This window comes from Gracilinanus agilis, chromosome 5, assembly GCF_016433145.1.
Source record: "Gracilinanus agilis isolate LMUSP501 chromosome 5, AgileGrace, whole genome shotgun sequence".
Lineage (NCBI taxonomy): Eukaryota > Metazoa > Chordata > Mammalia > Didelphimorphia > Didelphidae > Gracilinanus > Gracilinanus agilis.
Genome location: NC_058134.1, coordinates 210,712,571 through 210,740,559, shown reverse-complemented (window position 1 = coordinate 210,740,559; position 27,989 = coordinate 210,712,571). Strand labels below are relative to the sequence as shown.

Sequence of the window (27,989 nt, the reverse complement as noted above, 5' to 3'; positions counted from 1 at the left end):
GCTAGAGTCGGCACGCAGTTAGCTAACTTGAGGTGGCGCTCTGGCGCTCGGACTCTGGGGACACCGCGTGTATGACGGGGAGGGCAGAGGCGGGAAGCCTCAACTTAATGGCATACTGCAGCCAGTTTCTGCGCTGTCGGGTCATCGCCCAGCCCCTGCTGCGGCTACAGCTCCTCCTCCTACTGCTGCAGCTAGTGCTGCTGCTGCTACCGCCGTCCTGCGCTTTGCGAGGTAAGCCGAGGAGGGTGCAACGACCCCATCGGGGGAGATCGTGGAGGAATACTTTCTAGGGACGGGGCTACCCGGTCCCCAGAAATGATTGTAGTTGAAAGAGTGAGCTTGGAGGAGGGATCCCTGGGTGCAAGGGGCATCCAGCCTTCGCTGACCCGGAGTCCCGAATGCATTTTGCCGGGCTCGGCTCCGCAAGTCCCCCACTCCAGCTGCCGGGAAGTCTGAGAGGAGTACCCTCTTTATCTCTAAAAACGCGAGGGCAGGAAAAGGTAGGGAGCTCTTGGGAAAGCCAGAGAAAGAGAGCCAGTCACCGGGGCTCAGGCAGAGAGCTGTCTGCTCAGCTTTGGACCAAGGTAGGACTGTGGTACCTCCTGTAGCCTGTGGCAATTTCTTGGCCGCTCAGATGGTGTTTTGTCTGTTCGACTTTCAGTTTCAGATCCTCCTAACTTCTTGACTGCGATTTTCATTTGTTGGTCAAGTGTGTAATTGTTGAATTAGCTACCAAGTGTTTGTGGAAGAGTTAGAAAGAACGAAGATCCGCCAAGCATTGGAAGGGTTGGACAATTGAGAAACCTCTGCTCGTTAGGAACGGATGAATGAGATCTAGTTCCTTAAGGGAAGAACCTTCCATATTGGATACTGAGGACAGTATAATCGAGCGTAACCGAGGACAGCATAAAAAATCAAATCATTAAACATTTATTAAGCGCCTACTGTTGTTAGGGTCCGTTTTGGGGTGAGCCCAAGGAAACAAGATAGACGATGCAAGGTGCACAGAGAGCAAAGCTTTATTAAGCTACACACGTACACACGCGGGGGAAGAAACCGAAAAGAGTGGTCTCCCCCCCTGAGTAGATTCGCAACACCCTTTATATAAGTTCATAGCAAGACTTAGAGCGAAGGTGGTTATCACTCTAAGGGCATGGTCTATAGGCTCGGGCAGGGGCCCGTTGGGTGGGTTGTATACAAGGTCTTATCTAGGATACTTGCAAGGGGTCTTATCTAACATACATACAGGCCTGTAGGTTTGGGCAAGGGTCAGTTTGGCCATCCACACTGTGAGCCAGTAGAAAGGAAGAATACTTGCTGGGGAGACTGGATAACTTGATCCTAGGCTCTGAGCACGTCTCTTCACTCGTTGGAAACGCATTTCCCTCTTTTTTGAATGTTCCTCGGGGACTTAGAGAAAATACAGAAGTTGAGGTTCCTGAAGTTCCTGAAATTCCTTGAGTCTAAAGGAAGCCCCTGGCATTGGAAGATTAAGGGCTCAGGCTGGAATTAGGGAAGAGGAAAGAGTTGTGGAGGATGAGAGTTGTAAGCATGAGCCTGGAGATTCCAGTTTCGGTTGGTAAGAGCTTGCCTTGTAAGAGCTTCTCCTCTTGGCAGAAGCAACAGTTGTGACTGTTGCAAGATGGTGCCCAGTGTTGGGCGATTGAGGGTACAAGAACGGAGTCATTGAAGGCTGGGCTCCTTTCTTGGGAATAGAACTGGGGGAGAGGGGTAGGAGGTGTGGCCAGAATTGGTCGAGGCTGTTGACTTTGACCAGCCTTTGGACAGTTTGGAAAGATTTAATTTTCCATTCTGCCTTCCTGAGTGCCTCTAACAGAGAAACATTTTCTTCATGATTTTCACTATTTCTTTAAGCAACTTCTATCTCCAGCTTTTGTCTCCTATAAACTCTGATCATTATTTCATTGTGATTTCACATCTATTAATTAATTGCTGAGGAGGGGGGAGTGTAGTAGAAGACACCAGGAACTAGTTTGGTATGCAAGGATTAAATGAGTCAGAAGTTTTGACCTTTTACTAGAATGCTAAGGATCCCCTAGCTGGCCTATGAGCAGGCTGTGAGAGAACTTTATGGTTTTCACTATTATTAATAACTTTGAGGAGCTCCCAAATAGCAAAAATAGGTGAACTATTTGACTCAAGTACATGATAGCCCTGAGTTATTAACATGGTCCTTGGTGAACTAGATTCTAGTGACTTAAAACACAGGTGCCTCAGGGGAAATTCCAATTTCCTTAGCAAGTAGGGAGCTGTGAAATAGAGACTTGGGTGTAAGGAAGGGCCTGCCTCCTGGGATAACCAATGGTGGGGGGGGGGGGGGAGGGTGTGTAAGAAAGAATCTATCCGGCCCACATTCCTAAGGTGGGAGGGAACCAGAAGAGGAAGTGGCTTTTCCTTTTGCTTTCATTTCCTTTTGCTTTCATTTCCTTTTGCTTTCATTTTACACTTTAAACTTCTAAATAGTGACATTTGCTGGTTATATATTCAAAAGGGAGAGAGGGAAAAATTGGGCACATTCTATTGAAAAACTTCATATTTTTGTTGAGGAAAAAAATATTGGAGGCAGAGAGGAATGAATAATGGGGGAATGTGTGTCTAGAAAAGGTGAGGAAGCAGTCAGAAATAGGTTGTGTTCTGTTTCAGACCAATATAAGAGTGTTCAAGAATATGTGGCTTTCAGCTCCTTCAGGGGAGAATAGGTGGAAAAAATCGATGTAACTGATCATCCTTCATGTTTTAAAAAAAAAAAAAAACTTGTTTATTCTGATATGAAACTGTAGCTAGAAAGACCAAAGCAAAAATGAGTCTTTTCTTCACTGCATTAAGCATAAACATTGGTTTTGGTTTTGGGTTTTTTTTGTTTTTTGGTTGTTTTTTGGTTTTTTTTTTTGTGGTCACAACTGTTCTCAGAGTTTACACAGATTAGCATTGAAGCACTTTGTTTTGAAGGATGCCCAAAGTCTTTTCTCTGAGGCTGACCACCTATTTCATACTGCTGTTGACTCCCATGATATGTCATCTGTTCCTTTTGCTGGTGATTCTGTTCTCATCTAGCATTGAAATGACACTTAAAGGCTTTCTTCTTTTCATTGTTCGTTTGTTTGTTCAGTGGTGTCCAATTCATTATGACCCAGGTCCATGGGGTTTTCTTGGCAAAAATATTGGGGTGATTTGCCAGTTCTTTCTCCAGTGTGTCCCAATTTTACAGATGAGAAACTGAGACCCAGGGACACACGGCTAGTAAGTGTCTGGGGACAGATTTGAACTCTGATCTTCATGACTTCAGGCTACCTAGCTGCTGCCTCTGGTTGTTTTTTTTTTTTTCTACCCATCCTATTGTTCAGGCTCCATGACAAGAAATTTACCTAATAATACTTGAGTTATATTGCATTAGCTGCATCAGCTCTCTGTTTTATCTTTGTTCATTTAAGTTTAATTTAAAAATGGGCAGACAATTATTGTAGCACCTCAACTAGTGCCACTGCACAACTCTCTGAAGGTTCCACAGCTATAAGCTCTAACACAGTTGATATCCTTTAAGGTGACTATAGGATATATGATGAAGGCTTCTATATTTTTCTCTGTTCCTTGAATTATCCAATAGCTGAAATAGATTAATTCACTAAACAGAAACCTGTATTCCCACGAGAAAGTCAGAGAACTCAGAGGCTGGAATCCAAAAGAACCTGTGGTTAAACGTATATGAGGAAATGACTCCATGATAACAATGGAGCACTAACTACAGTATAAGGTTAAATATAATAACAATGGACTATATTGAACATTCTGCACTTAACACTAATGGCACACCTGCTTCTGTGAGATAAGGCTTGCTTGCTTTTGCCAAGGAAATATACCATTAAACCCTATAAGGAAAAGTATGCATGTATTGTTGAAGCCCACCAGCTTCCTGCACGTCTGTAGTCCTGTAAAAGCCTCCTATACCTCCAGCTCAGTGCATCTTTCGAAGAAAAGATTGCCCTGGTCAATAGACTAATTTATTAATCAGCAGATTAATAAATATATACAGGTTCCATTAAATTGAACTTCTGGGTGTCTGGGCTCATTATATGAAGTGCCCCACTTTATAGCTATGGAAGTCTTGTAGCAAATAAAGAAGTAAACATAAGCCCTACAACAGCTGCATGGCATTCATTATGATGCCTCATGTTATTGTGGGGGGCTTGAGGGGCAAGACTTCATAACTTAGCTTAACCATAAAAAGAGGAATTTATTCATTTAGAACTCGTGTTGAATTTGGCTGGGAGGACAGCATAGATGGAAAGCTAGCAGCCCCCTAGAGGACTTCAAGTCTGGGGTCTTTATACTCTACAACAGTTGGTACGTGGGTATGCACTCGGGCACAGTGGGGAGGGGGTGGCGGTTGGTCATCTGACCGGGTCTGCCTGAACACATAGAGGGTGACTCTCATAGTTTAGGGGGCAGATGGATATACAATGTGATGGTATCAAGGCTTAGTCTGGAGAAGTATCTTTATGTCCATCTCAAAATCTAAAGGAGGAATCCTCTCAGGGTCTTATCAGATGTTTAGGGTTAGCAGTCACAAGGATGTAAGGGAGCAAAGGAATTTTCCTGCTTACAGTTTGGCCTAAAACACTTCAATAATTTGGGGGAACAATGTCCCATTCCAATGTCAGAGTTGACAAAGTTGGGTCCAGTCCCTTCCTGACCACCACCACAGTGAAGCAAGTTCTAATTTTGTAAATATTCTTTAATGGAGTTCTGACAAAGGATGGAAACAGAGTTTCTAAAACCCACTAAGACTGCTTTGTCATCAGAAGTGTGAGACTTCACAAGAGAAGTCATTATCTCTACCATTTTAGACAAAAGCCCATCTCTTCCGTTTTTAAGGATCTTCAGGGAGAAGGGCTTGTCAAAACACCAACAATCTATCTCACTCTCTGTTCCAGAATTCAACAATCCTCTGGAGCAGGGGTCGGCAACATATGGCTCTTTCTGCAGGAGCCATAAAGTCAAATTTTTTTCAGGCGCTGTTACAGGAGCGGCACTGTGAGCACTGTACGGCTCTCATGAAATAACATTTTAAAAAATGTGGCGTTTATGGCTCTCACGGCCAAAAAGGTTGCCGACCCCTGCTCTGCAGCCTCAAGGATAAAGGCCATCTGGCATATTGCTTTTGCTTTTCCCCTCTCCGTGCATTTTAAACCACATCCAGTCTTCCCTTGTCTTGCCTTCTCAATTCTTCAAAGGCAAGAGCTGTAATCAAGTTACCTAATACATAGAAATGTTTCAGAGCTCAGTTAAGGGAGAAAGGGCTAAGAAGAAAAGAGCTAGTGAGAATACATAGAAGCATACTTCATTGTATCCACATCATTAATAGCCATGCTCTCTGCAACAATAGAAAAGACAACACATCCACATCTCTTGTTCTTGTCATTTTTTTCCAGTAAATCCTTGAAAGATGATCTATCTAACGTTCATTGCGTCTTACTTTGATTTCTTTGGTATTCATGGATTGCTGGCTTAGGTTCTCAGAAGCTATGCCAGCAAAGCTCTAGGACTGTGATGAAGAACCTTTTAGAGATGGAGTGCCAGGTCCTGCCCCCACCGCACCCCCAAGACCTGGTGCCATGCTAAGCCCCCCCAAGAGATCCAATTCTGTGCCCTGTACCCCACTGAATGTTGGGCATGGGCTGCCCCTCCTTACTCCACTGTGATGTAGTCAGGCTTAGGGAGAGGAAGAGGGGCACTAGTGCTCTGCTCCCCTCAAGTTAAGTGAGCCATAGATCATAATCCCCTCAAACCCAGAAAAAAAAAAAAAAACAAGCAAAAAATCCCTTATTTATAGGAAAATATAACCCTCAGGTTAAAGGACCTCACCCCAACACATTCACCCATCCTGTTCCAGGGTAGAAATCCGGTTTTAATCTAGATGCCGGGCATCTTGGACAAGCCACTATTGTGTTTTCCAGAACTTCTAATCCACCTGTTTTCCCTCAGACAAGCACCCCTTTGAATGCAAATTGAAACAGGCTACTAAGTGAGGGGACTAAGTATGCAAATTAAGCTCAAGTTTGCTTGTGAAAGAAACTAGGGAAAGGAGCTGTAGAACCACCAGGAAGAGGCTATTAGCCTAGCCTCTGGTTTGTAAAACTTATTCCAAAATCACTAGACTACAGCTTTGATCATTTTTAAAGTACAAACTCAAAAGACACATCCCCCAAATTCCAAAAATACTTGGTGGGGTAAAGACCCTGGTTACTTCTGATAGTAAAGTAAGTTGTTTCTGTCTCACTCAGGCCGAAGGGAATTAAGCAGCCCTTGTATTCTGAATGGGGTGGCAATCTTGTCCTGCCAGGGACCCTGTCTTGAAGAGACCTTCTTACTAACCCTTACTAACTGGGAAGAGGGGAAGGGACTAGCTGCGCTTGCCTCTAGCTTTCTAATTAGGAACTCTGTGCTGCAGGATCCGGAGCATTGAGTCCTTGGCATGTGTGCCCACAGAGAGGTCTAGGTGTGCCATCTCTGGCACACGTGCCATAGGTTCACCATCATGGCTCTAGGAGGTTCTGTCATGCTAAATAGATTTTAAATACAATCCTACAAACAGACTGAATCTATTTTCCAAGGAACAATGCTACTAAGAGAGACTTAATCCTTAGTGAGTTGGGGATCTGAAACCTATGAAGTATTCCTTACTTTCATACCGCAGAATTGACCCATCCGTCCTTTTTTGATCATGCGTCCTTACTCATATAAAGGTATGTTCTGTTTTGATATTAGCAAAGTTGAAGATTTTAAGAGGTAAAAAGAGAAACAATGAAATGTAAATCTTTCAGGCAAAAAAGAAGCTTTACACTCCTTGCAAAGATGTAACTCAATTGCTTATGAAAAAGCAAGCAAGCGATGCACTTCCCCAGGGCATAAATTCTGTCTCCAGACACTCCTTTTATTTTTATTTTTATTTTTATTTTTATTTTTATTTTACATAAGACGCAACAAGTATCTAGGAAAGCCCTGTATAGAGGCAGTTTCATCTCCTCCCCCTCCTGGATTGCCAACATGGTTCATCCCATTTTGTGTGCTGGCACTGAGTCCATGAACATGAATAAAAAGATGTGGGTGTAACCCAACCACCCTCGACTTCCCTGAATGCATCAGGGGAGACAGAGACTCTTGAAGGATGATCTACTATGGTTAGACTTAGAGTAGAAAAGAGACTTTAAGTCTAAGCCTATCTGCTTTCTCTATTTCAAGTGATTATTAATAAACTCTATGGAAATAAGTACCTGGAGTTTTTAATTTAAATCTAACAGCCCTATTTCAGGAACTAAGACTAGAAAGATGAGTAAGCAAAAGACACTAACAATTAGTGATAATTATTGCAGATCCAATGATCTCACAAAAGAATAATAACTGTAACAATTGCAGAGACAAAAAAAATAGATTTTTTTCAGGAGGACTACATGAATCCTTGAAGAAATGAAGCAAGAGATTAGATTGATTGATTGATTGATTGATTGATTGATTGATAGAACTGGAGGAAAGAACTGGAAGAATAATTTAGAAAGGAAAGTGGTAAGCATACCCCCAAAAAGTCTGAAAACTACAATAAACTAAGGAAAAATCAATGGCAATATGAAACATCAAGAACTACTAGATCAAAAACAAAAGACTGAAAAAGAAGAAAATGTAAGATATTTTTAAAAATTGACTGAAAACAGTTCAAGCACAGACCATTTAAGAATCTCTGGACTCCCTAAAAGCTATTTCAAAGAAAATGTGCTACAAACAGACAAAAAAGGAATCCAAATACCAAAGAACAACAATCAGGACCACATGGGACCTGATATCATGTACTTCTGGGGGCAACTGGGTAGCTCAGTGGATTGAGAGCCAGGCCTAGAGATGGGAGGTCCTAGGTTCAAATCTGACCTCAGACGCTTCCCAGCTGTGTGACCCTGGGCAAGTCACTTGACCCCCCATTGCCTACCCTTACCACTTTTCTGCCTTGGAGCCAATACACAGTATTAAAAAATAAATAAACAAATAAATAAAATTAAAAAACATGTACTACTAAAAGAAATGCAATCTTGGAATATAATATTCTAATAGACAAAATATGTAGACTTAAAATAAAAAATAACTTACCCTACAAAGCCAAATACCTCCAAGGGAAAAATAGAGCTTTAATGGAATAGAAGATTTTCAAGCATTTCTGATGAATAGACTAGCACTGAATAGGAACTTTGGAATATAAATGTCAGAAGTCTAGAGAAAGCTAGAAAGGTACTTTGTTTTGTTTTGTTTTGTTTTAACAGTTGGAAGAAGTTGTATGATGATATAGTGTTAATAATCTAATTGAGAAATAAGAAAGGTATATCTCTTCAATGTATTAAATAGTTAATAGGGAGTTAAATAAGAAAAACAGAGAACCTGGGGATGGTTTTGTTTTGTGGTGAGGGTTTGAGGAGAAGAAAGGAAGGTAAAAGGAACATGGAGAAAGGAAGAATACGTGGATGGAACTTATTATTTCTCATCATTGGAGTACATGAAATGAGTATACAAACAGAGGAAAGGGGTATGGGTTTCATGTGAACCTCACTTTTTTATTTGAAATGGACAAAAAACAATTGAACACACATATAAATAGTTTGATATAGAAATTCATCAAACTAAACAGGGATGGGGGTTGAGGAAGGATAATACCAGGGAAGGAACATTGAGGGAGCACAGATAAGCAGGAGAGCTTTAAAAATTACATGTAGAGGGTAACTAAGTGGCCTTTCTAGAATTTTCCCAGGAAAAAAAGTCAAAGTCACTAGTCTATATTTGCAGACTTTCTTTACTACCTTTAAAAAGAAAGTGGGACATGGGGGAGGAGGGGAAGCATTTTCCTTTTTCCAGTCTTATGGTTCCTTGGTTCCTCTCCTATTATTTGTACACTTTAAGATATAACTGACAGTAGCTAAGTAATCATATCTTCCAGTTGTTTTTTCCCAGTTTGGGAGGATGCTGTTCATTTGGGTCGGGTGACTCCCATTCCTTATAAGTATTCTTTCACTATCTTCTTCCTGATCATGGATTTCACTTTCTGTTAGCCATTTTTCATTCAGTCATGTCCAATATGCTTGTCTTTAGCAGAGAACATAGCAAGAGCTGAGCAAGAAGAGATCTGCCTTCTCCCTCTTGTCATTTACCACTACTATCATACTCACCCCAAGCAAAGGCTTTCTCCTATCTTTGCCCCCAAGTGAGGATAATGCCTGAGGGAATGTCAGGTTTGGAGGAATAAGGATAAAAGTAGCAGCAGGATAGGCCTCATTAATAGAATTGTACACCTGTGAATGGCAGAGATTAGTGGGGTATTATGGGGAAGATGAACTGAAGGAACCTGTTAGCCATCAGTGAAGGTAGATATGAAAGAAGGCTGAAAAGCTTGAAGAATTAAGTAGGCATAAAATTCCATTTACAGGCAGTGTTTTAAAAAAAAAAAAAAGGCACTGAATTTAGAGTCAGGTTCAAATCCTGGTTTTTCCATCTGAGTGACCTTGGGGAAGTCATCTAACCTCTCCCAGTCTTCATTTTCCTCATCTATAAAAGGAGGCAGTTAAGTTAGATTAACCTCTCAGGTTCCATCTGAGCTCATGTAGTTAGTTCATTCCTTGATTTCCTACATCATCTCTATGCAAAAGAGCTGAGTAGGAGGTACAGAGCTTCCACAGCCTCTCTTTCTACTCAGATAAAATTCACTTATTGATCTTGCTTGGATCCAGTGAAAATTTTGTCTGTGGCCATGGATGAGACCCCACGACACACAGGGATAAGCCGATAATATCAACAGAGACTGTAGAAATAAGTGTTTCTGGTTTAGTCATTAAGTACTGGGTGCCACTGTTTATGTCTCTTTGTTTCTGTAGGCCTGGCACATAGCAGGTACTTAACATTTATTGATTAACTGACTATTAAGGGAACCCCGTCAGACTCATAACACCAACCTTTCTACCTTGCATTACTATGAGAGACTATACATGTTTCAATTATTACCAAGAGCCTACAAATGGCCACTTTCCCAGCACTCACAGCAATTTCTATGACATAAAATGGTAAGCAATATTCATTTCTTTCATTTTTCTTTACTGTAAGCTCTCTGAGGGCATGGACTTTGTCCTCCTCACAATACCTTGCTCACTAAGTATTTATATGGCCCTTTAAAGTTTGCAAAGTGCTTTCCTCTGAAGCATCTGTGAGATGCTTAGTACAATGGCTATTATACCTATTTTAAAGCTGCAGAAATAGAGACTCTTAGGGATTGAGTGATTCAGATCGTAGCTAGTGTCTGAAAAGGGTTTTAACCTTGATTACTTCCTCTCAATTTATTGTGCTGTCTACCATGCCACAAGAAGAGTAAATATGAAGAAGGGCTTGCCATGGCCCCGGCTTTCCCTGTGCTCATGCTACCAGCAGTGTGAGGTCACCGAGGCGCTAAAATGGGGCGGTGAGACCCTTAGAAAGACCCTCCATACTGTAGCAGTTTTCTCAAAACCAAACCTTCCAGAGCCTGGGGTGTTTGTCTTAATGGGCCAACAGTAACAGTGGGCCAGAGTATTCCATCTTCCTTCTTCTCTGTATTTTTCCAGAAGTGACATGCCCAACTCCCAGATCTGTTGCACATGCAGATATTCAGGTAAAGAGTTACAGTGTGAAGTCCAGGGAGCGATATGTTTGTCATTCGGGCTTCAAACGTAAAGCCGGGACGTCCAGCCTTACTGAGTGTATTCTGGACCAGAGCTCGAACATTGCCCACTGGAGAGAACCCAATCTGAAATGCATCCGTAAGTGGCCCCTTTTCCAACAACTTTCCCGGGTCAGTGGTGGAGGGCATATCAAAAAATATGAATCACTGAGTGGTCAGTACAGATGCTTTAGAAGGACTTCTTTCTTTGACATAGAGGCCTGGATAAATTAATTAAGACTGTGTCCTTGCCATGAAGGGTTAATAGCAGTGAATTATGTAGGTAGAAGTAAGTAGAAAGAGCAATAGGGCCCCGAAAATGTCAACTAAGACTCATGCTGACCTGTTCAGCCATCCTCTCACTACGAGGTCCAAGATAATGCTGTCCCACATCCTGTCCCATCGAGATGGCTTGAATGCTAATGGTTCCAAAGTGCTAAGAATGTTTAAATGTGGACCAAAGAAAGAATTAGCCCAGGCACAGAGCCAGGAAGAGACCCTCTACAGTCTGTATATCCCTCCATGACATAAACTGGATAAGATTTCTTTGAACCTAGATCAGTGATTCCCAAAGTGGGCACCACCGCCCCCTGGTGGGTGCTGCAGCAATCCAGGGGAGCGGTGATGGCCACAGGTGCATTTATCTTTCCTATTAATTGCTATTAAAATTTTTAAAAATTAATTTCCAGGGGGCTAAGTAATATTTTTTCTAGAAAGGGGGCGGTAGGCCAAAAAAGTTTGGGAACCACTGACCTAGATAAAGAAGAGGTTCCTGTTTGGGCCAGAAGTGCCAGGAAGGTTTTACAAAGCCAAGAAGCAGTTATCAGAGATATTTATTGCTAAGGAAAGGGGACGGAGGCAGGACTCTAGGCTTTGCTCAGTGTATGAGTCATTATCATAGCAATGAAGGAACAGATGAAAAGACTTGGTCTTTTCAAATAATAGAATTCAAAGAATTCTAGTTTCCATAGAGTCCCACGCAATTTTTTTTTTAACCTTTACCTTCCATCTTAGAATTGATACTAAGTATTAGTGGCAAGTAGAATTAGAAGAGCAGTAAGAGCTAGGCACTTGGGGTTAAGAGACTTGTCCAGTGTCACACAGCTAGGAAGTGTCCAAGGCCACATTTGAACCCAGGATCTCCTATCTTCAGACCTAACTTTAGACCTATCTAGCTGTCCCTGAGTCTTAACACAATTTGCAGGACACATAGTCCTTGCAATGGGTTTTTATGTACTGGCAAAAGAGATCAGATCTTTCTCATTGTTTCTCCTAAATTATTGGCAGTCAGACAGCTCCCTATTGCCACTAGTAGCATTACCCTCAGAGGAAATTGCCATCTATAAGTCATGGCAGACATCCAAAATAGTAAAGTTCTGTAATCTGAGATGGAGGAATTTCAAGGCAATCTCTAGTTTATTATCTCTAAGGTTACCCAGCCTAAAAAAAGTCACTACCTCTTTCTTGAAAAGAAAAAATAAGCAACAAGAGAATTTACATTTCTGAACTGCCATAAATTCAAACTTCAGCCATAAATTTCATCCAATTATCTTCTCTAGGAGATCCCTCCCTGGTTCAGCCTTCCTCAACAATGTCAACAAAGGAATTTCTCACCTCTTCTGAGAAAGGTAGGAATGTCTGAATCAGACGCTGCTGTTGGACTCTTTTTCTCCTGCTACTCTCTTTATTCTTAGATCCACAAAATGCATAGATTGTGGCTAGGAAACTTAACAAACTTTTTAAAAGGTAGCTACAACTAGAACCTAAAAGAGAAGTCTAACATCTTCATTTCATTTCCTTAAAATCAAGGGAACTTGACAGATGTTTCATATCTTGGATCTATGTTTCATAAGTGGCATCATTTTAAAGTGAAATGCTTAATGACACATCAAGTCCAACTTTATCAAATCCAACATCAGATTAAAGAAAGTTGGCTCATTACTATGATTTGTATGAAATGCTACTGCATTTCAGTCAAGCCTAGGATAATCTCCCATCTTGGTTTCTTTAGGGCTGTTCATTCTCAGAATAAGTTCTGTTCCTCAATGACAAATTCCTAAATGATACACTCAATTTTAAGCTGCTCAAACTCTTACTGTACAGTGAACTATAGATTAGTCAGAAATGGATTATTGTATTTGAGTATCTTCCAGGCACTTTGTTTCTTCTGCTGTCTTTTTTTTTTTTTTTTAAACCCTTGTACTTCGGTGTATTGTCTCATAGGTGGAAGATTGGTAAGGGTGGGCAATGGGGGTCAAGTGACTTGCCCAGGGTCACACAGCTGGGAAGTGGCTGAGGCCAGGTTTGAACCTAGGACCTCCTGTCTCTCGGCCTGACTCTCACTCCACTGAGCTACCCAGCTGCCCCCTTCTGCTGTCTTTTTTAATCTATTTTACTATTCATTAGTAAATTCACTAAAGAATATATGGGGAAGATGAGAAGAAATAAGTCTTTTTCAGTTAACAGTAAAGAGTTTTGGGTTGGGTTTTTTTTAATGAAGAAAAATATTAGCATGTAGAATAAAGGTAAATTTGAGAAATTTCCATAGATTTCATTTTTGCTATATTCCCAGCCATATCCTTATGTCTTTTTTTTTTTTTAAACCCTTACCTTCCGTCTTGGAGTCAATACTGTGTGTTGGCTCCAAGGCAGAAGAGTGGTACGGGTAGGCAATGGGGGTCAAGTGACTTGCCCAGGGTCACACAGCTGGGAAGTGTCTGAGGCCAGATTTGAACCTAAGACCTCTCATCTCTAGGCCTGGCTCTCAATCCACTGTGCTACCTAGCTGCCCCCCATATCCTTATGTCTTGATCAAAAAATGCACAGCTTTCTTAGGGCAGCTGGGTAGCTCAGTGGATTGAGAGCCAAGCCTAGAGATGGGAGATCCTAGGTTCAAATCTGGCCTCAGTCACTTCCCAGGTGTGTGACCCTGGGCAAGTCACTTAACCTACATTGCCTAGCCCTTATAACTCTTCTGCCTTGGACCCAATGCATAGTATTGATTCTAAGGCAAAAGGTAAGGGTTTAAAAAAAATTGCGCAGCTCTGAGTCTGACAAGTCTTCTGTCAAAAACTCAAACTTGATGCATATGTGCCAACTTTGATATCCTGTAGTATCTACATGATACTCTGGTACTTTGGCACTTTCCTTTGGGCAATATATGACAAATGGGGATGGTAGCAAAGAAAGTAAAGCTTCTCCAATGAGTTTTTAGCTACAGGAGTATATAAAAGAAGTCATAGTCAATTATGATGACCAGAGAGACATAGAAGGACTTTGCTTTCTAAAAATCCACTTTCATGGTGGGATCAACAAGCAAATAGGAGGCCATCGCCATCCGGTGCTATATTATGAAAGTAGTTACGATGTTGCCATATTAAAAAGCACTTTATATATTAAAATACAATTTCTTTTGTGGAAACTGGAAATAAAATATCCTATTACATTGGCATTTTGTAATTGTATACCACACAAGAATGATCAAGGTAGGTCTTCCAACCCATGGTTACCTCTCTACCACAAGATCACAAAAGGGACTGAAGTACTTAGTACTTAAGTACTGAGTCTCCTTCTATAGCAGGTAGTCTTGACCTCCTGGGCAGCTGAGGGTTTCCCTTATTTTAAGGTTTTGAACAAAATTTAGAAATTAAAAAACCTGAATCTAAGACATCTTTTGTAAATACAGTTAAGATTTATTTTTTAACAAATCCTCCCAGATATTATAGAAATGCTTCTTTATGCATACCTAAATCTACTAAAATCTTTGTTTGGGATATTTTCTTTACATTGTGGTAGACTAAATAACAGCAGATTCTCTCTGCTTCCCAGATTTGTGGTAGTCATTCTTAAAAGGTTATACTTCCAGAGATGTTCCAAAAGGTTATTGTTAAGGACCAAAAGTTAATATTAGATTAGTGATGTAGCAGGACTAGACTCTGATGATTGGATTGAGTTTCTAAATCAGACATCACCTCAATGCCTGATACACAGACACACACACACACAGACACACACAGACACACACACACACACACACACACAAACTTGCTTTAAAGTATTTATGTTCTCAATATCTCAGGCTTCACTGTAGAACCAGAAGCTTCCACATCACTCAAGTCAGACACCACAGTGGCAACAGAGACAGTCGTGGTGTCAACCTCTAACTCCTTCTCATCAACCACACATACAGCATCTTCAGCATTAGCAGGTACGATCTTGAAGCCAGTCTCCGAGGAGATATCATCAGAACCACCTTCTGCAACAGTCATAATGACAACCCGAAACTGGTCCTTCACAGTCTTGGCTCAAACAACAGCACAGACCGTGGAACAATCCTCCCCCAGTACCCATGGGATAATACCAGGTTAGCCACCAACTCCTCTCCACTTTAAGAAAGATTAGCTCCACATTTCTTGTCATTTGAATTTGGCCTGAGAGCTAGGGCAATGCAATTTTTGCATGTTGTTGTTATATTCTAGTGTAGAGTCAGTACTGAGTTAGCTGTTCCCCTTTGGCTCCTGGGTATTCCCATAGCTTACCATCTTTATTCTAGGTAATAATATCCTAACCCAGCTAACTCCACTGGAAAAGGGGCATGTGTCTTCCAAAAACAAAAAGGCTTACTTTATTAACCTTCATGGAAAGACTATTTCTTTTTTACTTGAAACATTCATTTAATTAATTATTTATCGGCCTGAATTTTTACTTATTTAATTAGTTGTTTTATTAGGTTGGATATTATTTAATTTATACATTATATATAATTTTTATATTCAATTAAATATTTAATTTTTGTTTTTGTTTTTATTTTATTTTTTTTATTTTATTATAAATGTAAAAATTTTAATCTTTACATTTAATTAAATAATTAAATAGTTGATTTTGGATTTTTTTTCCATGGTTACATGATTCATGTTCTTTCCCTCCCCTCCTCTCACCCCCTCCTATAGCCAATGAGCAATTCCACTGGGTTATACATGTATCATTGATCAAGATCTATTTCCACATTATTAATATTTGCACTAAGGTGATCATTTAGTCTATATCCCCAATCATATCCCCATTGAACCATATGTATGATCGATCATATGTTTTTCTTCTGTGTTTCTACTCCCACTGTTCTTTCTCTGGATGGATTCTTTCTCATAAGTCCCTCAGAATTGTCCTGGGTCATTGGCAAGACTGTTTCTAGAATAAGATTGAGCTGTAAATTGTAGCATCTACTTAGTGACCCCCAACTCCAGGAGAATAAAAGATATTTTCCAGTGCCTAGGACAGAACTCTTCATATTTTAGTCATTTTTTTATATTTGTAATGTGTTGGGCTTGGCTTTGTATTTCAAATAGGAAGTATATTTGGAATCTTAATCCCTTTATGCCATATTGCCACAGCTTTTCTTATCCCAAAATCTGGCCCCACTTCCAAGTGAGTCAGATTATTTATCCTTTCAGAATATATATGGTGACAACAATTTTACATTTCCAAAAAAAATTAAGAGTCAATTATCTGACTTTACTTATTCTTTTCCTATGCCTCTTTGGTTAAAGGTCAGTAGAGGGGGAAACACTAGTTTTCATGGCCTAAGGGTTCAACAGTAAGCATTTTTCATCCTTTTCTTTTTCCTTTGCAGTTGTCTATTTTATGGTGTGTGTAATAGGTAAGTGCCCTTCAGCTGAATCTCATTAATTGCTCCTTACTAGTGGGTAATCTTTATTTGGTAGCATTATTTATGTAAACATCTATATCCTCTAACTGGCACTTTGCTAGCATGGACAGATTGGAAATGAACATCATTCTTGCAAGGACAAAGGATTATCTTAAGGCTTCATCAAAATTTATCCTTAATAGAAGACAACATTTGCCCAGAACCTGGTGGGAGACAACTCATTCATTCAACAAATATTTATGTTTTGCTGTGTCCAGGGCATTTTACTAGTTGCTGTAGGGAATTCAAAATTAAAAACAGATGGTCTTTGCTCTCAAGTTTACACTTTAGTAGGAAATTGGTAGATGGAAACATCAAAATGGGACAATCAAATCAAAATCCTTAGTGAGGAGTAAAAGTGGAAGTAAATCATAGATGATTAAGGTACCTTATACCAGAATCTCCATCTTCCCTTTTTTTCCTGCAGAAAGACATCTTATCAAACTAAAAATGGTTTTAGTCTTTCTCAAAGACCAAAAGTTTCCCAGTAATTTTAGAATTGATTTCTAAAAGTAGGTGTAAAAAGTATCAAAAAGAGTTGATACAGGACAAATATGGAATATCTTCATAGTTTGACCAGAGGAGTAGCTTAATAAGAAAAAAAATTTTTTTAAGTCAGACAATGCTATTTTGACATAAAATTTGAAATTTTCAATTTAAAAGAATTTTTAATTAAACTATCCCACCTACTACCTCTCACAGATCAAATTAAAAAATAAACCCTCAAAATATTCCTCCATTATGTTTATGCATTAGAAATAAATCACCTCTCTGTCAGGAGGTATGTTTCATTCCAATTTCATTCTTTTGGATTTGTGGTCTATCCATGCTTTGATCAGAGTTCTGAAGTGTTTCAAAGATTTTTGTCTCTTATTATGTGGTTTTCATTTTCTAAATGGTTCTCATAGGTTCTGCTCACTTTGCCCTGTATCTCTTCCCAAAGGTCTTCCCAGTTTCCTGTGAAACTGCCCATTTTATAATTTCTTATGGCATAATGTTCTATCATATTATATGTGACAATATATTTAGTCATTTCCCAATGGCAGAATATCTTCTTAGTTTCCAGTTTAGGGTTACTTACATACAAATAGAAAGTGAATATGTATACACATACATATATAAATGTAGAGAGACAGAGAACTACTATAAATATTTTTCTGTATAGACTCTTTTTCCTCTTTCTTTGATTTCTTTGGAGTATAGACCCATTGCTGGTATAGTGTAATGCAGGGTTTTTCATTGCAATATTAGCTTAGGCAAACTTGTCAGTTTCCCTGGATGGAATGTTAACGATGGCATGCACCATGGTCCAAGTGCCAGCTGGCAGTTGGGCTGAGACCATAAAAGCCCCTGAAAACCCAAGCCTGGGTTCTGTTTTCCCCTGACTTCACCCTGTCCACTCATCTACCCCTTCCCCTAGGGCCCCGGGTTGAAGGGTGGTGAAGGGTGGTGGATCGTGGGTAGGAACTTAGGATAGCCTAGATATTAGGACCTTCTTTAAGAGCAACATAGCAATATCTATTTTCATTATCAACTAAACTAACCAGAAGATCTGATCGATTTCTTGACCACAGACAGCTTAGCTCTGGCCAGTCCTTGGCCTGCCAAGACCTTCCTAGGGCCTTTGCCAGCATCACCCAGCAAGATCATAGCAACAGCTTTGTAACACCAAGCCCTCTTACCTTGCCTTTTCCTTCCCCAGTTTCAATAAATCCCATAGCCTTAACCTGAGAATCTTGTGGTTATTTCTTTATCACCAAGGCTAAGGAGGATAGGGAAGAAGAGAGAATTCTGAGCAGTTGAGATTCATTCTACTCTATTGGTGGGGCAGGAAGTTCAAGCACCCATTTCCTGCCAGTATGCCACCATCCAATAAGAGGCAGTTACCTCAGCAGGAAGGGGCCGGCTGCCTATCATCTTAAAGGAACCTAGTATTTAGCCGTGAAGGTTCACTGGGCACTTAGCTTTCAGGGTTTGGATTTGAACCTGAACCAAGTTCATTCCCAGCTAAGTTTGCTCATCCTTCATAACATCCAACTCCAACCTCCTGCCAGCCTTGTTACTGGCTCAAGGCCCCCTTTGTGACCATTCTCTCCCTCATAACAATAGGTAAGGTCAAAGGGTATGCTCAGTTTGGTAACTTTCTAGGCATAGTTCCAAATACTTCTACTAACTAGTTCTGCTAACTAATCTGTCTATTGCATACATAACTGTATAATTTTCCTCCTTTGTCATCTTTGTCAGACTGATTGGCAGATTGGCAAAATTAGTTTATTTGTGTATCTCTATTTGTGATTTAGAACACTTTTTTGTGATTAGTGATAGCTTTTTTTTTAACTTCTTTGAAAACTGTCTGATCACATCCACTCACATTTTATCCATTGGGAAAGGCTCTTGGTCTTATAAATTTGAATAAATTCTTTATGTGTAAATTGGATATGAGGCCTTTAACAGAGAAATATTGCAAAAAAATTTTCTCAGTTTTCTGGGTTCCACATAATATTTATTACATTAAAAACCTTTTTAATTTTATATAATCAAAATTGTTCATTTTATTTTGTATTGTTAGTCATGAACTATATGACCTATATCTGTAGATCTGAAAGGTGATTTTTTTCCTTGCTCCTCTAAATTATTTATGATATGACTTCTTTTCACATGTCTCGTGGATCTTTTTGGAGCTCACGCTATTATACAGTGTGAGTTGTCCACCTAAACCTAATTTCTGCCAGCCTACTGTTTTCCCAGTAGTTTTTGTAGTATAATGAGTTCTTACACCAGTAAGTAGATTCTTTGGGTTTTTCAAACATCAGACTAGGTGTTTGTTTGTTTGTTTGTTTGTTTGTTTGTTTGTTGTATACTTAGTTTATTCCACTGATAGGGCTCTCTTTTTTTTAACCAGTGCCAATTTTTTTTAAACTCTTACCTTGGTTATATTGTTTCCAAGGCAGAAGAGCAGTAAGAGCTAGGACCCCCTGTCTCTAGACCTGGCTCTCAGTCCACTGAGCTACCTACCTAACCCTGATGATAGAATTCTTAACAATAAAATCTTGGGATGAGAGAGAGGAAGAAGGTATACAGAGATAAATTTAGACAGTGTAAAAACAAAAGAATTCATTTAAAACTTATTTGTTTAAAAAGAATAAATATAAAAAATATGCAGAACCATTCCTGAAAATGGGTTGTAATTAAATCACCTCTACTCATCTCATGTGGACCTACTTTGACCAGTGTCAAGCAGGGCTCTCCATTCCAACTAAAGCAGAGAAAGTAACATAAAAAACTGAAAACTGAAAGATAAAGACAAAGACTACAACCTCACATTTCTCTGTTACTAGAGAAGACAAGAACCAAAGCGATGGAGGAGAAATTCTGTATTTGAAACTCAGTGTCACATCTGAGAGCCACTGGGAGTACTGTCTCTTTTTAAGGGACAAGTCAAATTGAATCAATGTCTCCTTAGTCACTACTGTCCTCTTTTCTGAAATATGTTGTTTTGGTTGGAGAGAGAGAAGCTTGTTCACTACGTCCAATACGCTCCCACAGAAAAATACATTCCAAATAGCAAGGCAATGTCAATATAGCATGAACCTCCTGACAAGGACAGCTGAGAAGGCCAGTTCTAACACCCCCTGGTTATTACCTCACATAATATTGTTGTTGTCATATTGTCAGAGGTGGCTTTAATGCTAGCTCCTTCTTAGTTCAAGTTTGATGTTTAGACAAAATAAATATCCAAAATTCATTGAACAGTTACAGAAAGGAAGTTTACTTTACACCATGATAGCAAGGAAATGCAACAAGAATACAATGGCCTTATTCCACAATTTTGTCTTCTGCTATTCTTCTTATATTCTTTGTTTCTGTTTCCTTCTGATTTTGCTCATTTTCCTGACCTCTTTCTGCCTGATTTAAAAAAAAAAATTCTCATAGCTGTGTCATTCACAAAGTCCTTTATTTATAATTGTTTAGGTTTTTTTTAAGAGGTGTATTCCTTTTGCCCAATGTGTTTTATAAGCTCTCTATTTTGTCATTTTTCTATATAAGTCACTAATTGCATACCATTTTCTCAGCCACCCATTCTGAAACCTAGGAGTCCATTTTTACCCTTTCTTCTCTTGATTATGAAATCCTGTTAATTCTATTTCTGTGCTATCTCTTTATTTCCCTACCTTCTGTTTTACTCATTCTGTAGTCACCCTAGTTCATCTCATCTGGGTCCCTGCAAAAAGACTCCTAAACAACTAATATAGATCTGCCTTCAACAACTGATTCATTCATTCCATCAAGCATTCCTTAAGAGCCTACTATATGCCAGGCACTGTGCTGAGGTGCAGGGCAGAGAGGTGGCCAGGACTGAAGTCAAGAAAACTTCATCAATTCATGTTTGACCTCAGAGACTTGCTAGTTGTATGACTCTGGGCAAGTCACTTAACACTGCTTGCTTCTCATCTATAAAATGAGCTGGAGAAGGAAATGGCAAACCACTCCAAAACCTTTGCCAAGAAAACCCTAAGAGGGGTTACAGAGTCAGACACAACTAAAATAACTCACCACAATAAGTGTTGAGGTACAAGAAACAAATGAAACAAATCTCATATACATACCAATTGGAAAAAATATAAAATATATAGTCATTTTCTGCAGGAGAGAGATTATTATAGACCTTAAGTAGACAATGGCATTTGTGCTGACTTCTGAAGAAATCTAGGCAGTCTGTGAGGCAGAGATGAGCAAGAGGGTATATTCTAGGCATGGCAGAAAGTGTCTGCAAAGGCACCCAAACAAGAAATGGAATGTCCCATACAGGAAACAGAAAGATATTTCTCTTACATGGGTTAAATAAAAAGACCAGCTCAGTTTGCTTGTCATACAAAAGACTAAGTTTCTTGGTTTCAAGGTATCAAGATCCCTACCTGAAATTGTTTTTCTTCTGTTAAAGGAAAATTGATTAGATTTTTGATTCGGGTCTTCAGGATAAAACATTGTCATAATTTTCATACTAATATTTTATAACACAACTGAGATGGATTTATAAATGTTGTAATCCATTGATATAGTTCTATATCTCCACCTTTTTTATATGAACATAAACTAATTTCAAGCATAAACTCTCTCCGTTAATCCAAGGATTCTATTTTGCATCTGTTCTCCTTGATTAAAGGCTGCTTTTGATCATTAGCAAGGTACACCCAGCTCATTGTTTCAGGATAACTATGGAGCTTTCTGTACTTTGTTTTAATATAGCAGATATGGCGAAACAATGAACTGAAGTGAACTATTCCAGATAACATAAATAGCACGTCATATGGCATAATATTGTTGAGACATTGCCCTGAATATGACAGGTTATATCCATTGGGGTATAGAAAGCTATGGAGCTGGCAGAGAAAAAAGTCCAAAGTCCAAACATAATTGAATCTCTTGGTCTTTTAATCTCATGAATAGTAACCAGAAGACTATGAAGATAAAGACAGCTATCTGGAGTCAGAGGGGTCCAATTCAAGGGCAATTGGAACTAAACCTTTCTAGTAACAAGTTGTGTTTAGGGGGAAGGGGGAGGGGACCCATGTGCCCATAGAGAGCGTTCTGTGTGCCATCTTTGGTACCCGTGCCATAAGTCACTATCACTGCTCTAGGCAATCTTCCTTGTTCCTCAGACAAAGGGATCTCTTATTTATTATGGAGATTGTCTGCCAGTATTGATGAGTGATGACAAAATTTACTGTCTATACCTGGTGATTCCAGAAATCCTAGTCCTCAAAGAATGTTCTTTTCAACTAAAGTGTCTCAATCTATTGAACAACCATCAGTGAATAAAAGAGCATTATCCTACAGTTTCCTAATGCAAAAATGAGATGAAGCTCTCTCAAACTCACTTGGAGTTAATTCTGTTGAACTCCAGTCATAAAGGCAGTAATTTGTTCTGATTGTTCCTTTCTAGACCTTTATGAATCTAGACTGAAACTGCAGTATTAGCCATCCAATTAAATCTTATTTGCCTTTCCAAGACAGGCAATAGGGAAACTCAGATGCCAGTCAGGGCCATTTGGGTAGTTGTCCCCTAGAAACAATGTGAGTTTGGGAAAATAATGAATTATTATTAAAAATGGTCATTTTTGTAATACTTATCACCATTCATCTTTTTCAATTTCAGATTCTATAGTAAGATAATAAGATTGTGTCATTCTACTTAGATGGTCAGTTCCGGGAACCATGGCTATATATCTAGTTCCTTACAAAAGACAGTACCATCTTTATCTATTTCATTTTATTTCAAATTTTTTTAATCTGCATTTTCTTCCATAAAAAATTAATATAGCAAAATGTTTTGTACGATTTCCCATGTAAAATCTATATCAGAATGCTTACCATCTCAGGAGAGAGAGGGAGAAAAATCAGGACTTAAAATTTTTTTTTAAAAATGTCAAAAATTGTCTTAACATGTAATTGAAGAAAATTTTAAATTTTAATAATTTTTAAAATAAAATTCTCCCATTTTCACCTATCCTGGACCTACTGTAGCAGTGCAGTTCAGTCACATACTACCAAGTCCGGAACAAGGCTGATGCTAGTGACCCTAATCTGAGTCCAGGAGAAAAAAACAATAGTAGCTTAGGGCAAGAGATATTTTGACAAGGATATTTTGAATCTTTGCATCAACATCATATCAAACTGTTTGTCCTTTTCCCCCACAATATAAATATCGTGAATTCCTAGATGCTCAGAGACCACACTGTCATAGTACATGGCAAATAGAATATTGTCAGGAGTCAGGAAAAGAGAGTTGCTGGTCTCTTTTACCTTCTGTCCAGTGCGGATCTCCTGGCTTCTTCAACTCTTTTTACTCCACTGCCTCTTCATCTTTTCTAGGTCACATACTCATCTAATGAACTCAGCAGGTAGGACACTTTGGCAGCTGGTGTGCAAATTCATTTATTTCTCCTACTCTGAATTTTTTCACATGGGGATGGATCATGAGTAATGGAAGAAGCTGTAAGAGACTATATAGGTTTGTGTTTCAGTCACAGAATTTAGCCAAGGAGTATCTCCCCGGCCCTTCCTTCCACCATTTTTCACTTTTAGTCATTTTATTTTTAGTCATTGTAAATTTTCACGTTCACTTTTAGTCATCTTAAATTATTTTTAGCAACTGAACAAAAACAGGAAGCAAATAGTGCAAAAGAGAAACTTAGATTATTGGTATCCATTTTCTTTTTCTAATAAATTTTACCAGCTACAGTAAATAGCATCATTGTGGCATGAAGGGAAATCTTGAGTTCTTCTTTTAAAAAGAGTTTTATTCCTATATTTTGTTTTTACACCATAGATCATTGAGCCATTTCTGAAAATATCCCTCTACTTCCTCCCTAAATGGAGTCAATAATTTTACCAAAGAAAAACTTAATGGTTTGTTTTTTTTTTTAATCTATGTAGTGACTAACAGAATATAAAGCATCCAGCTCTAGTAGTTCCCAAACTTTCTGCTGAGAAGAGGGAGTAACATTTCATTATCTCTTCTCAGGGACCATTATTGGGTTTTTTTGTTGTTGTTTTTTTTTAATTTTTTTATTTTTATTTTGAATATTTTCCCATAGTTGCATGTTTCATGTTCTTTCTTTCTCCCCAAACTCCTCAACCCCCTTTAACCGATGCACAATTCCACTGGGTTTTACATATATCATTGATCAAGACCTAATTCCATATTCTTGATAGTTGGACTAGAGTTATCATTTAGTGTCTACATCCCCAATAATATCCCCATCAGTCCATGTGTTCAAGCAGTTGTTTTTCTATCCGGGTCCAGCCGGATACAACCGCGAGGTCCGTGAAGCAGCCGCCTGAAAAAACCATAGGGGGAGAGAGAGGAGACCAAGCACGCAAGAAAGACAAATCAGTCTAATAGTGTCAAGGCTCGTTTATTGTGTACAGGGAGTGGGTTTATATGCTTCTAGGACTGGGGTGGGGAAAATTTCTGGTGGTTTCAGGCTGTTGGTCTTACCACACCTATCCCGGATGAAGTTGGATAAGTTCCTATTCCTAACATAAGTTTCGTTTCTCGGGAAACCCTTCACTAAGTTTCGTTTCTATGGTTTTAGGTTTCGTTCCTTGGTCTCTGACATTTTTCCTCTGTTTCTCCTCTCACAGTTCTTCCTCTGAATGTGGCTAGTTTTCTTTCTCATAAGTCCCTCAGCCTTGCGCATTATTGGTTTTTAAAAAGCTCAGAATTTGGGGTAAGCCAAGTTCTTAAACATGATTCCAGCAGATCAAAAGCTTTGGGTATAGGCTCAGTGATAGCCCAAGATAAGTTGAGGTAACATAATGATAATGCTTATCCAAGAAGGCTAGCTTTAAATTTTTTTTCAGGCACAAAAACTCATAAAAGACTCCTAAGATTAACAGATTTTGTGTTCTGCTTCAGTAGCGTGGATGTACCTATTAATTCACAGTTTCTTGAAGTCTCCAAGTAAGTACACTTTTATTTAGTGTCCTGAAAGAGTTTCGTTTGCAGATTCTGAGAGTATATCCCTATTAGTCTAGTGCTTATGGAAACTTATGCCCTATCAATTCCTCCCATCTCACCTAAAAAGCCATGAATATATATTTCATGTCTCTAAGGCTCCTTTCCCTTACCCTTGAGATGTCCACTTCTTCCTCACTATCCCATTCTCTTATGCCTTTCCCACAGAGAGGAGGTACTCACCCTTTAGCTCTACTCCTTCCTTTTCCGTTTCAATAATTTATTCTCCCTGAATACTGTGTTCACTTTCTCTTATTTCCTCAACCAAAACAAAATAAAAGCAATAATGGAAGAACGGGAAATGGTGTCTTTATGCATCTATATTGATTGTTCTTTTTCTGTGAGGCTCAGGAAAAGAGCCTTAGACTGAGAGACTTAAGCCTGGCTACTAACTTCAGTCTCTTGTCTCCTTTTCTCTATCTATGAAATGTGGCAATTGGACTAAATGATCTTTCTACATCCCTTCCAGCTCTGATGTCCTAATATTCTAATGATTATCTTTTTTAATGAATTTTATTTTTTCAATTATACGTTGAAACAATTTTTGGCAATTGTTTTCTGATATTTTGAGATTCAGATTCTCTCTCTCTCCCCCTCCCCCTCTCTCTCTTTCTCTCTCCCTCTCTCTTTCTCCTTCTGCTCCCCTCCCCAAATGTGGCAAGGTGGCAAATAGTCTGATATAGATTATATCACTGCCTAATGCAATATATATTTCCATATTGCCATGTCAAGACTAAAGACGTATCACATAAAATGAAAAACTCATGAAGGAAATAAAGTGAAAGATGACATGCGTTTGATCTGCAATCAGATTCAAACAGTTCCTTCTTTGGCTGTGGATAGCATTCTTTTTTTTTTTTATCATGAATCCCTTGGTGCTATCTTGGAATTTGTTTTGCTGATAATAAATTTAGTCCTTCACAGTTGATCTCGTATAATATTTTTGATACAATACAAAATGTTCTGGTTCTGCTCACCTCATTTTGTATCACTTCATATAAGTCTTTCTAGGTTTTTTTCTGAATTCATCCTGTTAATCATTTCTTATGGTGCGAATTTTTCATTACAACTATGTACCACAGATTTCTCAGTCATTCCCCAATTGATGGATACCATCTTAGTTTGCAATTCTTTGCCACTACAAAAAGAGTTGCTAAAAATATTTTTGTATAAATAGGTCCTTTTCATCTATCTCTGATCTCTTCAAAATATAAAGTCAGTAGTAGTATTGCTGATTTAAAAGGTATACATAGTTTTATGGCCCTTTCGGTATGGTTCCATATTTGCTATCCAGAATGGTGGTATCAGTTCTATCAACAGTGCATTAGTGTCCCAATTTTCCCACATAATAATTATCTTTTTAGATAGTAATCTCTCAGTAAGCATTCTTTAGGTGTGGGTTCATACAGATATATTTATACTGAGCAACATTAGACAACTATAAATTACTTTCTGATTGGCTAATGAATCAGCCTTCTCCATTCTAGAAGAATGGTGATTAACACTATATATATATATATAAGTTCACTTCAGAAGGAAGGAACTAGCGTAGGAGATAGTGAAGACAACTTCCACTTTTCCAAAAACCTAATGGAGAGGAATCTTCCTTAGAAAGTGTTCAGGTTGTATCAATATTCATTAAGGAAATTGGTCTATAGTTTTGTTTCTCTAGTTTTTCTATCCCTGGTTTAGTTATTAAAACCATATTTGTGTCATAAAAAGAATTGGGTAGGAATCTTTTACCTATTTTTTCAAATAATTTTTTAGTACTAGGATTAATTGTTCCCTAAATGTTTGGTAGAATTCACTTAGAAATTCAACCGGTTCCAGTGATTTTTTTTCTTGGAGAGCTCATTTATAGCTTATTCAATTTTTTCCCTAAAATAGGGTTATTTAAGTATTCTATTTCCTCTTTTATTATTCTTAGCAATTTATATTGTGAAGAAAGCACCAAACTGGGGAGTGGAAGAAGGATATGTATAAGATGGATCAGGGATAGGGTGACTGGGATAAGGTGACTGAGATGTATGGATTATATACAACTCTTTGATTTTTTATTTCTCTGCCACTGTAGACACTTGAAGAAGAATTCTATGCCAAGAATAAGTTGGTTGCAAGAGGCATTTATGGCCCCAGGAAGCAATGCAAATTGTAAAGGATTCTCAAGTTCTTAGACATAAATTAGATTTTTTCAATTCAACATCACACAATGCTTTGTGTTTCTCTTCCAGCACTTGTTATCGTATATGCAGCATATCGTCTCTGCAACAGAAGAAGGTAAGTAACACAAGGGAATAATAGCAGAATTCATTCTTCATTCTATATAAGAGAAATTAACTCCTTTATAAGGAAAAGGAGAGTTGCTGTCTTCTATAATTTCTCTCAAAAAAAAAAGAAAACCTTTCCCACTGCCAGCCACCAAGGTGGCTCCAGGCTATCACTCCTTTGGCCCAATATAGCTCCAGAGTAGAGGTCGTACCCAACTCTGTTCTCGCCATCCCCAGATGGGGTCACATGAGTACAGAAGAGCTATTTGTTCCTATTTCCCTCCTAAGCATACTGTCAAATTCACAGATCAAAAATTGTATCCAATATAGCTTGGCATCTTTCAGCTTTCCTCCAAAGAAGTCAAAATGCATTCACAAATTAACTTATATCTTCAAGTAATCTTGAGGAAAAAGGACATCAAGGCTATTGGCCCAAATATTCAGTCCCTTTCAACTATGAAATCCCACAATTTCTAAAAGAATCAAGATGGGCTATTAAAAACCAAGGGGTAGACTAACTAGGTCTTCTAGGCTCTAATACTTCAGAATAGCAATATTATTATATAAGAATACTTCCGACTTCCTTTCAGCACTCAGCATAATGTTTTGCACATACAAAAAGCTCAGGGAATATTTCCCCTTCTGACACTAATGAATTTTCTGCTTTGCAGGAATCCAATTGAAGAAAACCCTGTTGGGATGGAAAGAATACCAATGGCAAGGAGAGCTGACAACAGAGAAGAAGACGTAGACAGCTAA

The 27,989-nt window shown here is 38.8% G+C and overlaps 1 protein-coding gene across 1 annotated transcript; it reads left to right on the top strand.

Moving 5' to 3' along the window:
• Positions 1 to 71: 71 nt before the first annotated feature.
• IL15RA (interleukin 15 receptor subunit alpha) lies at positions 72 to 27,989 on the top strand. Its single transcript, XM_044679101.1, has 6 exons — positions 72 to 231; positions 10,644 to 10,838; positions 12,298 to 12,366; positions 14,817 to 15,101; positions 27,195 to 27,240; positions 27,902 to 27,989. Exons 1-6 carry the CDS (start codon positions 72 to 74, stop codon positions 27,987 to 27,989), a joined length of 843 nt encoding a protein of 280 aa, XP_044535036.1.